Consider the following 14040-nt stretch of genomic DNA (forward strand, 5'->3'; position numbering starts at 1 on the left):
AGAAAAGCAAAGTAAACCAGTCCTGTTTCTCCTCTTGCTGTATAGTATAGTCAGTCCCCAACATACCACTTTCAACTAGATAAGAGTCGCAGGTAAGCCTACAGAACAGCACCCAGTTACTGTCTGCATGAAACACCAGACACACCCATACACAACACAAATCTTTCTGCACCTGCAGCTGGTATATGCCTCCTCTACCTACTTACCAGCACCTTCTTCATACCCACTCATCCCAAACCCTAGACAACACCCTAGGTCCTGAAAGGGATCGCCTCCCATATGAAAAGTCTTACCAAGTAACTCAGGGCACTGGCCAGCTGTTTGGCAACTTTGAACTTCCAGGGGGTGGTAAGTACATCACTTTTCCGGTGCATGAAGAGATCCAGTGGTCCTCCCTCCACAAACTCTTCCACCATGATATCTGTAGATACAGAAACAGCCACATCTGGAACCTTCTATCTACAGGGAATGCTTTCTCACCCTTGCCAGAGTACTCTTACAGGCACTGCTCAACTGTAGAACTGGCTTAATCCCAGGCTCTTCCACTTCTAATCTAGACCTCCAGCATGGAACAGCCCCTCCTGAGCCTCAGCCTTTGTTTGTGTATGTGCAAACAGTCACACTTACCTCTCCCAGGGTCCTTGGGAGGGCGGGGGTTGCTAAACAAAGCACAGCAGGCTTTGGCTAAGTGTGTACCACACAGAACAAAGATTCTGAATAGCAGCCATCACCACTGCTACTGTACAACCTCATACACTGCAGCAGAGTTTAGACTGGCCACAGGACAAAACTTCCCTTGAGCAAGTCTCCCATGTGAGCACAAGGGTAGCCAGCACCACAGACATCAAAGCTCAAAGAGCTTTAGCTTAAAGAAACAACTCCTTTCCTTGGACATTCCTATCAGGAATTCAAAGGAGAGGCCACCTCTCTGAGCAGCTGAAGGCCCACATGACATCAGAGAGGTTGGAGCCAGCTCCAGTTTTACTGGCAGCAGTCTCTTCAGCAGAAAAGCCCCAGCTCAAGAGTCACACTCATACCACCTTCCTCAAGCCCTGCCATTCCTTGCTGGACTGCTCAAGTCAACCTACTTGGGCCCAGAGTGACCAAAAAAAAAAAAAAAAAAAAAGAGGGAAATGAGTGAAAAGCAAACAATTGCTACTACTGACTTCCACAAATGAGCTGCTAAATTCCTTGATTTCTCCTATTGTAAACAGAAGGCCGTAAGTCCAAGAAGTCCTCACAATATCCACCCACTCCCAGTCAGGGCCAGCTGTCCTCTTCAAGAAAAACTTACTTTCAACATCTCGGACACAGACACCATAGAGGTACACAATGTGTTTGTGGGAAACTTGTCTCATCATGCTGGCTGCCTCAAAGAAGGCCTGTGGAAAAAAAGAACAAAGGAATGTACAGGCTCAGCCTAAGGGGCCATCAATGGATCCTAGAAAAAGTCACCCACTGTCACCTCCCAGACTTGAAAACTACCTTCCTGGCTGTCCAGTGGCATGGATGTGCCCTGACCTCTGATCCACTCTAGCCAAAGTGTGGGATTTAGTTAGAAACTCCAACAATGCAAAGTAAGGCTGATGGGATGAGCTATCTACCAATTTTCCCATCAGCCCCTCAGGCCCACCTTACTCTCATCCACTAAATGCCACAAAATTCAAGATTTACCACTATGTTAGAATAAGCAGGAAGCCACACTTAGTGCTCCACACTTAGCTTTGACCTCTCTAACAGTTTGAGAGATCCTGATCAAGTCATTTGACTCCTTTGGGCTTTCATGATCCCAGATATGTGGGAGCCTGGGAAATGCCTTCAGAGCTCTGAGACCACTTTGCTTGTTCCAGAGATTCATAGCATCACACAGGGGCCTTTGGTGACAGGGAAAGGACAGGCCAGGGTAGGACAGGTACAAGAGGCTGCTTCCTCCCCACCATCAGTCTTCCATCACTACTTTTACATAGCCAGTCTGTCTAAGACAGTACTGAAGGGAGGAACTCTGACTAAAGACAAGGCTGGGAAACACACGGCCAAAGCACAGAGGTTCTCCCAGCCAACTCGGTCTATTGGCTCCAGAAAAGAGGAACACTTACCAGAGAAATGTCCCTGTGGCTGGGGTCTAGGACTTTGAGGATCACTTTTATTTTCTTCTCTTCAGCAATTCCTTCATCGTCCTTGTAGTCCAGCAGGGTCCCAGAATAGATATGTGTTCTTGTGCCTCTACCAAGGTGCTCACCCTGAGGGAGGAGGCAGAAGGTTGTCTCTGTAGCTTCATGATGGCTCAGGTCAGGGCTGAGGACTCAATGGGATACTGAACACAGAGGGATGGGGCCAGGGCACACAGGGCCTTGTCCTCATCAGGCCTCTAGAAAAAACACAAAACTAGGCAGGCACAGCACTGACATTTCCTGGACCCAGCAACAGCCCCACTCTTGAAAGCAGCTAGTTTTCCACTTCAAAGATTAGCCTGTAGCCCAGCTACAGAAACCTATGAACACTGTCCAAGAGCCAGTCATATCAACCATACCCAGGGCTCCAGAGCAGAGTCGAGGAGGACTCTGCCAGATGGCATCTCTATGCTTGGGCTAGGGGACAATGTAAAGGGGCCTTTAACCCCTCTCTCTCTGATGCTTACTGGCCTTTAACTAAGATGCATTCCTTCAGCCCATGCTTAATCTCAGCCCAGTCTGTGTAAATGGGGTAATAATGGCACCTGCTCCACAATGTTTAGTGAAGCGAGTAAGGAGACTAGGTATAAAGGCTTCTGACGTTCAGTGTACAGACACTCAACTATTAAGCCCATGAGTTCTGTTTCAGAACCTTCAGTCCATGCTTTTTCCCATACTGGACCTCTACTCTCCCACTCCCCATGCCACCACTTTGGAACACCCACAGGGACATACATGAGAAGCTTAAGAAGCAAAAATCCCATCAGCATCTGTGCACGTTCAGGACTGGGCCGCTTCTTTCCCCGTAGGAAGGAAGGGGAGCACACCACCAGGTGAGTGAGACCACCCGTGCACAGAATGACATGTAGCTGTCTCTAAGGACACTTCCGGGCTGAGTTTCAATACTTCTGATTTTTAAATCTTAATATTTGGAAACCAAAATATGATTCCTAAAATAATTGAGTTGTTAGCATTAGGCCCACAAAACTTGTCAATGGGAGTTCTTATGGAAGCTCTTGCAAATACAGAAAATGGATTGTGGTCGATATCTAGGGAGCCAGTCCTGTTCCCTACAGAAAGACACACCACTGTTAATTGGGCATATTAATTTACATAAATACCACCATTTGTCATCTGTCGCAGCAGAATGTCCATTTATCCTCCCTGTCTGTTGCATTCTGGCAAGGTTCTATAACTATTCATTAGAGCTGCATCTGTCATGAGGTGATCCATCAACATTATGGGAAGCTGCGTTCCCAGAACATTCCATAAAAGGCACATGCTTTCAAGACAATTACTCTTCTCCAGAAGGATGACTTAATTCCAAGGGCTAGGTAACAGAATCCACAAGACCAATGCCCACTCCACTATCCTTCAACACAGTTCTCTCTCTGCAGAGAGAGCAGAGACTTGGCGACTCATCTTCTGGGGCTCTGCTTTGCTGTCCTCCTCCAGGAAATCATCTCTGTCCTTCCAAGACCAGGCTCTGCATATTCACGCATGGCACAGAGCGTGGCGACTACACCCCAGCTAGACAAGTGCTTACTTCTCTGGGCCTTGCTAAGCCTGAGATTCTGGGTAGCTGACTCTATCCCAGCAAAGGCTGGGCAATGATCTGAGTCCCACAGAGGGTCCCTTTCTGAAGCCAGTTCTTGTCCTGCCCTGCCCCTGTTCTCTTTTCTCTATTCCTTTTGGAAGTCTCTTCTGTAAAGCACGACTGAGCTCCAGAGGTGCAATTACACAGCACTGTGCGGGGTGGGGGCTGTCAGCCCAGACTCCATTGCCAGGTCAGTGTTCCCATACCTCTACCCCAGCTAGCTGGTCCACACCCTATACATCCACATCAATCAAGGACTAGTACCTCAGGGGGTGGCCATCAGCAAGACTGGGTAAAATGCAGAGTGTAGCTGAGTGGTCTTACCTGTGAAAGTAAGCCTCCTTGTTCTGTTGCCACTAGAATTTCCCCAAGGCAGACTTTATCCTCCCCCCCCCCAATCTCCAGGGGCTCCCCTGCAGGGAGTCAGGACCAAAGCTGGATGAAGGCCTGTGGTGGGGACTTACTTGTATAATATCTTTCTTAAGGATCCGATCAAAACTCAGCTGGCTCATGGGGTAGACGGGCTGCCATTCCTGGGCTTTTTTAGTGGCTACTAGCAGATTGGAGATTTCTGTGAAGAGATCAGAGAATTCTGAACACCATTCTGCAGATCCTCGATCCTGGCCAGCCAATGTATGCTGAGGATCCTGGCCAGCCAATGTATGCTGAGCCATGGGGCTTACCGAACACATGTGTTTGCAAATTCTATCATTCAAGAAATCTATGTTAGGTGAATGCTTAATTCATACCCTCTAGGAGCTCACAGGCTAATGACAGTGAATCAGCAGTTACATGGAGACCTACAATTTATCCAAGGCTCACACAGCAACATCTGTCCTGATAATGAAGGTGAGGGAAGTTTCCCTTAGGAAATGAACATTTAAATCTAAGAACAGCTAGATGTGGTACCACATGCCTGTAATCCTAGCACCTGAGAGATAGAATCAGGAATTCAAGGTCAGATTCAATTAGTGAGTTGGAGAATAGCTTGAGCTGTCTCAAAAAGAATTAAAAATAAAATAAAATAAAATAAAATAAAATAATAAAATAAAATAAAATCTCAAGAAGCCAGGGCCCATGTCTACCTCATTTTCTGCCCTACTTCTATAGCCTAAAATGTAGTAAGTGATCAACAAGTTACTGGGTTTTGTGTTTGCTTTGTGGAGCTGGGGATCGAAACCAGGGCCGTGTGCATCCTAGGCAAGCATTCTATTTCCCAACAAGAATTTGTTAACTGTAGGAAGCATGGGGGTAAACTGAGTGAGGAGAGCTGGGTGCTTTGAGGCTAGGGAACCCTGTGAGGAAGGGAAGCACAGCTTTATGCAGATAGAGAGAAAAGGCAATCTAGAATGAGGGTCCGAGAAATCTTGCTGGATGAAGCTATAACCTCTAAGCATGTGGGATAAAACTGAGCCATTTCCCAAGCTCCACTAAGTGAAGCAGCAAATGCAAGGCATGTCCAGGCCTGCCAGGACAGGGTTATACGGGCTATACGGAAATTTATCCTCGGCAAGCTGTAAGGGAATAATGAGGTAGCATAACCTTCCAATTTCAGGCACAGTGCAGAACCCCTGGGAACCAGGTAGACCTGACTGTAGTCCCTCATCTGGAACAGGACCATTAGCCTCTTTCTTGCCACAGAAGACAGTAATGAGTTCAGAGAGAACTTCTCTCATGGGAAGTTCTAACTCTTGGATTCTGATAAGAAAGTTCCCCCCAAAATCTGTAAAAATTCCAAGGCTCAGTTCACAATGCCCACAGGTATACTCAGTGGCAATAAACTACTAAGTACTACAATAAGGTTCCTCAAATCTTTCCCACTAGAGTAGGGCTACTTGCTTTCTTTCTGTTTACATTTACACTTTCTGGTTTCTCTATCTGGGTACAGTTCTACAAGCAACTGTTAGTTAACTCCGGTGCCCTCAGAACAAGCCCAAGAGATAGGAATTATTTGAACCCTTATCTGCATTCCAGATCAGAGCAAAGGCCCAGAGAGAGTCAGTAACCTAATTATAGGGCTTCCTAAGCCAGCGAGGAAGGCTTCACAAAGTACTCAGAAGCTCTAGTTTGACCTTCCTGGGGTACAAATCTAAGTACCAGAAACTGGTTTCAGTCATCTTCTGAGTGCTCCTTATTTTGAGCCTATTTCTTCCACGGTTCTTTTGATTCTAGCCTAAAATCCCCGGTAAAATACAATTTAAACAAGCTATATACAGCTGTCTTGAGGAAGGAAAGGTGTCAAATACAAAGAGGCTATTTGACTGGTGGCATGAGGGCAGAGGCTGGCCACAGACCATCTGGGACTTAAAGAGCAGCATAGGTCTAGAGGAGCTCATGGCTTGATTATCTGTGTGTGTTCAGGGTACAGGCACTAGGGCTGACCTGTGAGAGGGGGAGCCATTTAACTGCCATGAGCATGTTTTGTACCTGTATGAGAAAGCTGTGCCCTCCTCAGGTTGCTAAGTGGGACATGAGAGCATGCCCACCATCCTTGTCTTCTACCTAAACACTCCAGCCTTGGGCATCACATAGTCCCAAGGAGCAGCTGAGTGGAAATCAGCAGGACACCTGCCTGTACTCAGGAGGACACAGAAGAATGGGCACCAACACAGGCTCCATGGAGTATGGGACTGGGCACTGGGAATGACCAAGGGCTTACTCCTCTACCATATACTTCTGGCTGGCCTCCTGTCTTTTCCCTGGCTTTATTTATTCCAGGAAGATTCTTATTTTCCAGTATGAAACCCAGATCAGGGTGTCTGGTGCTTAGAACCCTAGGTAGAAGAGCAGAAAAACTGAGCAACCTGAAATGACACTCTTGTGTCATACTTTCCTGAATTCGGCACTTCTCTAATTTGCAGGTGGCAAAGGGAAGAAAGCAGGCTCTGAGAACCAACATGAGGAAGCTGGGATCCTCAGAAATCTGGCTCCACACTGGGCTCTTCAGCCTTCCTCCCTCCCCTCAAATGGGAGACACCCTGTGTCCCAGAGTTGGCTGACCATGGTTCCTTGCCCTCTGTAAAGTGTATGTAGATGGAATAGAGGGGAAGTATCGGTGAGACAGTGTGTGTTCAAATCTCCATTCTTTCTCCACTTAAGATCTCAGCAAATGCAATGGAGACAACAGTGTCCCGAATTATTCTGGCAATTAAATAGCATACAACATGGAAGGCCTTCAAACTGACAGACTGACCACTATGATGACACAGTCAGTATTATTTACGGCTACTACTGTTAACTACTACTGATGCCATTAGCTATGACCAAGTCACTGAGTATCTCTGAAACCAACTTCATATATGGAAAAAAAGGTAATGAAATAGTCACTAAACTATTTTGAACATAGTAGCTACTGCTACAGTGGAAGCTACTCCAACACTGTCACCTGATAGGACAGTCCTGCCAAGAGTCAGTGTGCTTTCCAGGCTTCTCAGGAGCCACATGACAGTGAGTGAAACCCTGACTTTGAGAGTTCCTAAGCAAGTAAGAAAAGGAGACATGCCACACCCTCCCAGTTCTCAGTTTCAGAAAAGCCTCAGGAAAATCTACACAAGAGGTGTTCAGCTCTGTTTCTACACTCTCCCCTCCAAAGCTACTGGCTTCCAGATCTACGCTGTTAGGGGTGATATCTACATCAGAAGTAGGTACAAGGACCCCTCAAGGAAAGCACATCCTGGTCTCCAGGAGTCTCCATTCCACAGATGTTGTTTGTCTTCTCCCAGGGACAACAGGGAAGTAAGATCTGTTTTAACACCAGAAGGGAGGTCACATGGACTGCTGGGCTTTAAGGCCCTAAGGAGCTCTGAGGTCTCATAGCCAAAAGGCAGATGTGTTTTCGCCCTTTGTGGCACACTGGCTAGCATAAAAGCAAAGGCTGCAGTTAACTTTCTGAAGCTGGCAGATAACCCTATCTGATCAACAAGAACACAAGTCTTTCCTCTTTCACCAAATTCAGGAAGTTGCCTTTTGCTGAGACTAAAATGTAATTCACACATTGGGAGCTCAAAGCCCTTGGCTAGACGTATAGCTCATGTTAAAGGCAGGCACTTGAATTATGTACATGAGGCTCTGGGTTCAATCTCTAGCACATCTAGAAGAAAAACCCAGGCCCTTTCTACCCATTCCTTATGAGGATTCAAAGGTCCTTAAAGGTCTTTGATGGTCTCCAAGAGCTGGCTCCAAGGCTCTAATATGTCAAGAGCTAATGTGCTGCCTCCTCTACAAAGCCCAAGACTTCCAAGGATGGAGCCAGCAAAGGCAAGGCAACATCTCTGGGTGGAGAAACAAAAAGCCCTATATCTGAGGATCTAGCATTTGGAGTTAGACCAGATGCTGAAGTTACCAGGACCTTCTATGAGATTCATTTCATTCTGTAAGATGAGACCCATGGTAGGTAACCCCCAAAAGCCTCCTTTCACATTCACATTCTGAGGCAAGGAGTCTACCTCCTTGTATGGCAAGGGCACTAGCCAGACTTCTTTCAAAGCTTAACCAAAAGCAGCTGAGTCCCTGGCCCTTTGCTTGGATTCTAACTCCTTCAATCAGGCTCTCTAACTACAGGAGAAGGCCCACCTCCTTGGTATGGTAGCCAAGGACTCCTATAAGCCCAGGTCTGTTATCCTCGCTCTCGTTTCTCCTTCTTTCCTTCCCTACTTCAGAGGCCCTCTAGAAGCTTTCTGCAGCTTCTGCCTTGGCCTGCCACATTGTTTCATTCATACTCCAAGGTCCCACTGGACAGGCCTTTGCCTAACTGGCACCTCCCTCTCATCATCCAACATTCAGCTCAAGATCTGCCTCCTACTGCCTTGCCTCATGACTCAGAGATTTTGGTTATCTTTCCTTTCTCTCAGGTTATGATATGTATCACTCATAGAATATTGAGGTAGTCTCTCTCAGTGATCTGCAACATTTTTTGCACTAGGCTACACACCCTCAGAGAACAGGGCCTGGGTCTTCCCATCTAAAACAGTTCTTTGACCCACAGACATGTCAGAAACATTTGTCTAATACATAAACCAAAGTGAGCTGTCAAGCCACTTTATTCAGAGAATAAAGAGATCCCTGCTTATTAACTCCAAGCACCCTGTTTTCTGTAGTTGCACTAGGATGGTGAGAGGTGTGTGTCTGCTCTCTAGAGAACACTGGAGAGGTGAGATGTGACATGGGGACAGACCTGCAACAGAGCTCAAGAAAACATAGGACTACAGTTTCTTTAACCCAGGCAGCAGCACCCTTTGGTCTGCAGGGGTGCAGCATCACATAGCCTGGCTCTACCACAGAGACGAACCTCGGGGCTTAGGCTGACAACAGCGCTTCAGCACAAAGCTTATATTGTCCGTGCGTAGGATCTGCTTCTTAAGGTGGTTCATGAGGTCTCTCAGGGTGGGAAAGTGGTCGACGGAGCCATGCAGGCTGTAGCGGCCCTTCTGCACCTCAATCTGAAAGTTCTTGAACTGCTTCTGGCCACCCAACACCTGCCATTCAGAAAAACAACCATGTTTAGATTGGGGTCAAGCAATGTTAATATTAGGGGGCACTGAGCAAGAAGGAGTAGAAATTCTGTGTGTCTAAAAATATCCCCAAAATTCCGTCAACCAACCAACCAACCAGCAAGTCAATAATGAAACCGTACCCAGGAAAGGGCACTGATAAAAGGGAATCAGTATGTCAGGATATATAAATCCTTCAGCTACAGAATGTCATTTGATTACACATTTTAAAATGCTACACACTTTTTAGAATATCAATTGATGAAAGCTACGTCCTAAATGGGTCTCTATATCACTGCCATCTTGGTGACATAGAATATCATCATGGAATATTGTGGAAGAAGGAGGAGAAAGAATGTAAAACAATGAGGAAGGGGTGGAGACTTATAAAACTTTTTTTTTTCCTGGCACACTATGGCTGTTGTACTCTTCAATGCTCAGTAGTTGTGGTTATCAGGATAAGACTGGACTGGTTAACTTTTATCATGGAGGGAGGAAGGGATTAGTAGGCTTCATCCCTCCTGAGGATAGAAATACAGTTAACAGTTGCTGAGGAAGGAAGAGGCATTTTCTCTAGTGGTATAGCTACTAGTGCCTGTGCTCCTATTAGTTTAGTGCCCATAAAAAAAAATATAAAAATAAAAAAAGACATGACAATTAAAGAAGAACTTTCTCAGGAGAGGACAGAGATTGGAAGAAATTGGAGAGGGTAAGAAAGGAGAAAGAGTTATGGGGTAAATATGAATCAGATATATGTACATATGAAAATGTAACAAAACCTATTATTATGTATATGATTAATAAGTGATGATTTTAGGAGAAAAAACCATTAGCACTTTATAAAGATTAGCCAGCGCTGTATATGAAATAAGAATTGCGACAGCTATATTCACACAGAACTCTTTCACAGTGAGCCCTTGCACACCAAGGAGAGGCACACTGAGAGCTAGCGTCTGGCAGTCCCTCCAGTTCACAAGTCCAGCACCACGAAAGACAGTCTGAGCACCACCTCTATCATACAGCCTCGTTAAGCATTTGCCACCTACTTTACATAAAGTGTCAGCCCTGCGCCTGGTCAGAGGACATAAACAAGCCTCTTTGTGCCTGTTCTTTCCCCGGGTAACTTGACCAATAGGCTGTATCGTGGATCCTACTCCGCTGAGGCCGCGCTCTCTTACTATTGAACTTCCTCCAGAGACCGAGGAGTAAATGAAAACAGGCAGTTTGTGAAGGTGACAAGCCCGACCAAGTCTGAGCCACTGAGCCCAAGTTAGCCCTGAGGTCTGGATGTTCAGGAGCATCTCTGGAACTTGGTCCACAATGCCTGGCAACGCTGGGTTCCTTACGCGACTTCCTCTTTCCACTCTTGATAGAGCCCAATCCCAGGTACTCCCGTGTACTTTTCTCCTGTCTCTGACTTCTGCCATATGTTAATGCCTGGCCTCCATCTAGAAGGCTCTTCCCCCTCATTTTTTCAGTCTAGGTGAGCCTCACTGGTAAATTTAATGTACACTGGAACTATACAACTCACTATCTTCACTGGGCATGGTAGTACATAGCTTTCAGCACTCAGGAGGCAGAGGCCACTGATCTCCATGAGTTCAAGGCCAACATAGTCTATATAAAAGTGTTTGAGGACAGCCAAAGCTACATACAGAAACCCTGTCTCAAATGCCAAACCAAGCAAATAACAATAAAAACCCAAGCCCCAAACAAACAAAACCTCACCCTCACCATCCTCCAAAATAGTCCACTGAGCATTCTAAAAAGTTTCATGAGTAACAAAGGCATTTGAGGGATCATAAGTCAGCAATCCTAAAGCCATACGTGGACTTCAAGATTTCTCTCACTTAGTTCTTGGTTTGCAGATACATCTGGATGTTTATACAATAGATACCTTAGGACAGTAATTTATGTTAAAATGCCAAAAGCTATTGCTGGGGAAAACAGGCCATGTTGATGAAGTGGCTCTTTGACACAGTCCACACTAGGGACTGCCACAGGCAAACACAGTTCTGGGTCTGATGATCTTGCCACTGGCTACAAAGGAAGTCACATGTGCCTGATGAAAGGCAGTTTTCTGTCATGTTCTACCTTCCAAAGCTACAGTCCATCTGCCAAGAGAAAAGAGAAGAAGGAAGGGAGGGAGGGAGGGAGAGATGGAAGGAGGGAAGGAGGGAGGGAGGGAGGGAAGGAGGGAGGGAGGGGTAAAAAGAGAAAAAGAGAAGGAGGGAAGACTGACATAAAGAAGGATACAAGGTTTGGCTATTCAGTGTCCTGTCAGACAGGATGTTTGTTCCAGACTACCAGGGACTTGCTCAGAGACCCAGGTAGCCCTTTCTGTCACAGCTTCTGGGCTGGGTGACAATGGACAGATACCTTGTGGCTGCATCCCCTGCCCACACCTGTGTCTGACTGACCTCAGACTTTTCAAAGCAGGTGACAGTCATAAGGATGTTGTCAAAGTCAGTGCAGCTCCACCTCAGCACGTACATCCCCTCCTCACTCCCTTCTTGCCGCAGCTTATTGATGGCATACTCTGTGCTGCAGAGAGAAGCAGACAAGGGACAAAGAATCACACCACAGCACATCAACTGCAAGGAACATCACTTCCCTGCACTAGCTGGGTTTACAGTGCCATATTGTTACCTGCCAGGGTCCTACTGTCCTCTCTGACATTGTATGATGCATGTGGTGAGGAGGAGGAACCTGAGACAACCTGCGTTTCCAATATCTAGAAAAGAACTCACCTGCTGCCCCTCAACACACCAAGGTCTGCTTCATTTTCCCCAAGTTCTCCAAAGATACTGTCTCCAAGTCTCACCAGAAGACTGTCCCTCAATCCTGGTAAGTAACAACTGCCAAGGATACAGCAGCATGAGTCCCACACTGGGCCTCTCCAGCCCCTCATTCTAACTGTCAGAGAGAGCAGTTGAGTCTACTTTGTTTAATTGAAATGTCCTCAGTGACCACATCAGGCCTAGCTCACAGTAAGTGCTTAATTTGTTACAAGTTGAATAAATACTTCAGTGATGAGTAAAAGAGCATTAGGGGAGAACATGCCTGATACTCCTTTGTATCCCCCAATGCAGTAATACCCAAAGGGCACAGAACACTGGCCAAGTGGTTACTAGTAACTGGTAAATATGCTCACAAGTGCTGGTTAAAGAAAACTGATGTGGTCTGTGTGCTTTAGAAAAGCAGAAACTTGCCTCCCAAATCCTCCCAGCACTCAGGAGCATGTGGGAGGCACAGGAAGACAGATCTCTGAGTTCAAGGCCAGGCTAGTCTAGAGTGAGTTACAGGACAGCCAGGGGTACAAAGAGAAACCCTGTCTCAAAGACAAACAAACAAATAAACAAACAAAAAAACCCCAAACACCCCCACATCCACCCCAAAAAGAATAAAAAGAAAAGCAGAGACTATAAGTGCTTTCAAGCTGTCCCATATGGTCATTGATATCTCCATACCCCCACTCATGGCGATTCCTCACATAGGACATACACCTTGTCCCCTCTTTGAGACCTGGAAAGCCATCACTGAGTCTTGAATGTTTAACCCAATTTTTCATGCAACCTACTCCAAGTAGTAGATTTTAGCCTCCCATAGACATGCAACATTTATTCCTTCAGGCTCACTCAATGTCCTTGCTGTGCGTGCTGAAACAGCAGTAAGCAATGAAGACATGCCTTTAAGAGGGTCATTCTCCAGGAAGAGAAGGAAGTCCAACATGAAGTATATGGACATAAAATTAAACACTGGTGGTAAGGAAGTAATGAATACCACTGAAGGAAAGCAAAGCAAAATGCAGTATCTAGGGAGGAGAGATAGGAAGGGCACAGACAGAATGTTGTCGTCACTTTATATAAGGTGATTAGATAAGACTTCTCAGAGATGGCAACTGCTAATACCCGAAGTAAAGAGAGGCTGTGGAGACCCTAAGGCAGTGGTTCTCTACCTGTGGATTATGACCTATTTGGGGACCATGTATCAGATATCCTGCTTCTCAGATATTTCCATTATGATTCATAAGAGTGCAATGGTGGTTTGAACAGGTTTGGCCCCCACAGAGTCTGTGTTTGAATGTGTGGCCCCTGGGGCGTGGTTTATTAGGGGGTATGGCTTTACTGGAGTATCCATGGCCTTGTTGGAGGAAATGTATCACTGTGGGGATGGGCTTTGAGGTTTTTATGCTTAAGTTCTTCCCAGTGTGGAAATCCAGTCTCCTCCTGGCTCCCTTCAGATCAAGATGTTAGAACCCTTGGCTCCTCCAGCACCATGTCTGCCTGCATGCCGCTATGCTTCCCACCATGATGATAATGGACTAAACCTCTGAAACTGTAAGCCAGCCCCAATTAAGTGTTTGTCTTTATAAGAGTTGCCTTGGTCATGGTGTCTCTTCACAGCAATAAAATCCAAACTAAGACAGTGGCAAAACTACGGTTATGAAGTAGCAAGAAAATAAGTTTATGGTTGGGGTCACCACAACATGAGGAACCGTATTGAAGGGTCGCAGCATTACAAAGGTTGAGAGCCACTGCCCTAAAGTAAGGGCAATCCAGACATCGGGAAAAGCCAGTGCTGGAGTCTGGATGCTCAACTGAAGCCGAACACCAGAGGAAGATGCTTTTATGTTGGCCAGTTCCTTGCTCTGCAATTCTTCATGAGCCTGTCTCCCAAGGCTTGAGTCTGTCTCTGCCAGTGACCACACACCACCAAATTACACATCTCTCAGGTAACCAAGATGGAAAGAAGGGGGAAAGCCTGTCACATGGAACACAAA

At 46.2% G+C, this 14040-nt stretch overlaps 1 protein-coding gene across 1 annotated transcript in view; it reads right to left on the reverse strand.

Moving 5' to 3' along the window:
• The window catches only part of Jak1 (Janus kinase 1), a 119632-nt gene that overhangs the window by 10143 nt on the left and 95449 nt on the right, over positions 1-14040 (reverse strand). Inside the window, exons 10-15 of the mRNA XM_060365968.1 lie at positions 11678-11801; positions 9056-9242; positions 4233-4339; positions 2097-2240; positions 1295-1382; positions 294-421 (exon numbers count right to left, since the gene is read on the reverse strand). Of these exons, the coding sequence (XP_060221951.1) occupies positions 294-421; positions 1295-1382; positions 2097-2240; positions 4233-4339; positions 9056-9242; positions 11678-11801 (778 nt within the window). The remainder of the gene's footprint in view (positions 1-293; positions 422-1294; positions 1383-2096; positions 2241-4232; positions 4340-9055; positions 9243-11677; positions 11802-14040) is intronic.

This window comes from Meriones unguiculatus, chromosome 12 (genome assembly GCF_030254825.1).
Source record: "Meriones unguiculatus strain TT.TT164.6M chromosome 12, Bangor_MerUng_6.1, whole genome shotgun sequence".
In the NCBI taxonomy this organism is placed as follows: domain Eukaryota; kingdom Metazoa; phylum Chordata; class Mammalia; order Rodentia; family Muridae; genus Meriones; species Meriones unguiculatus.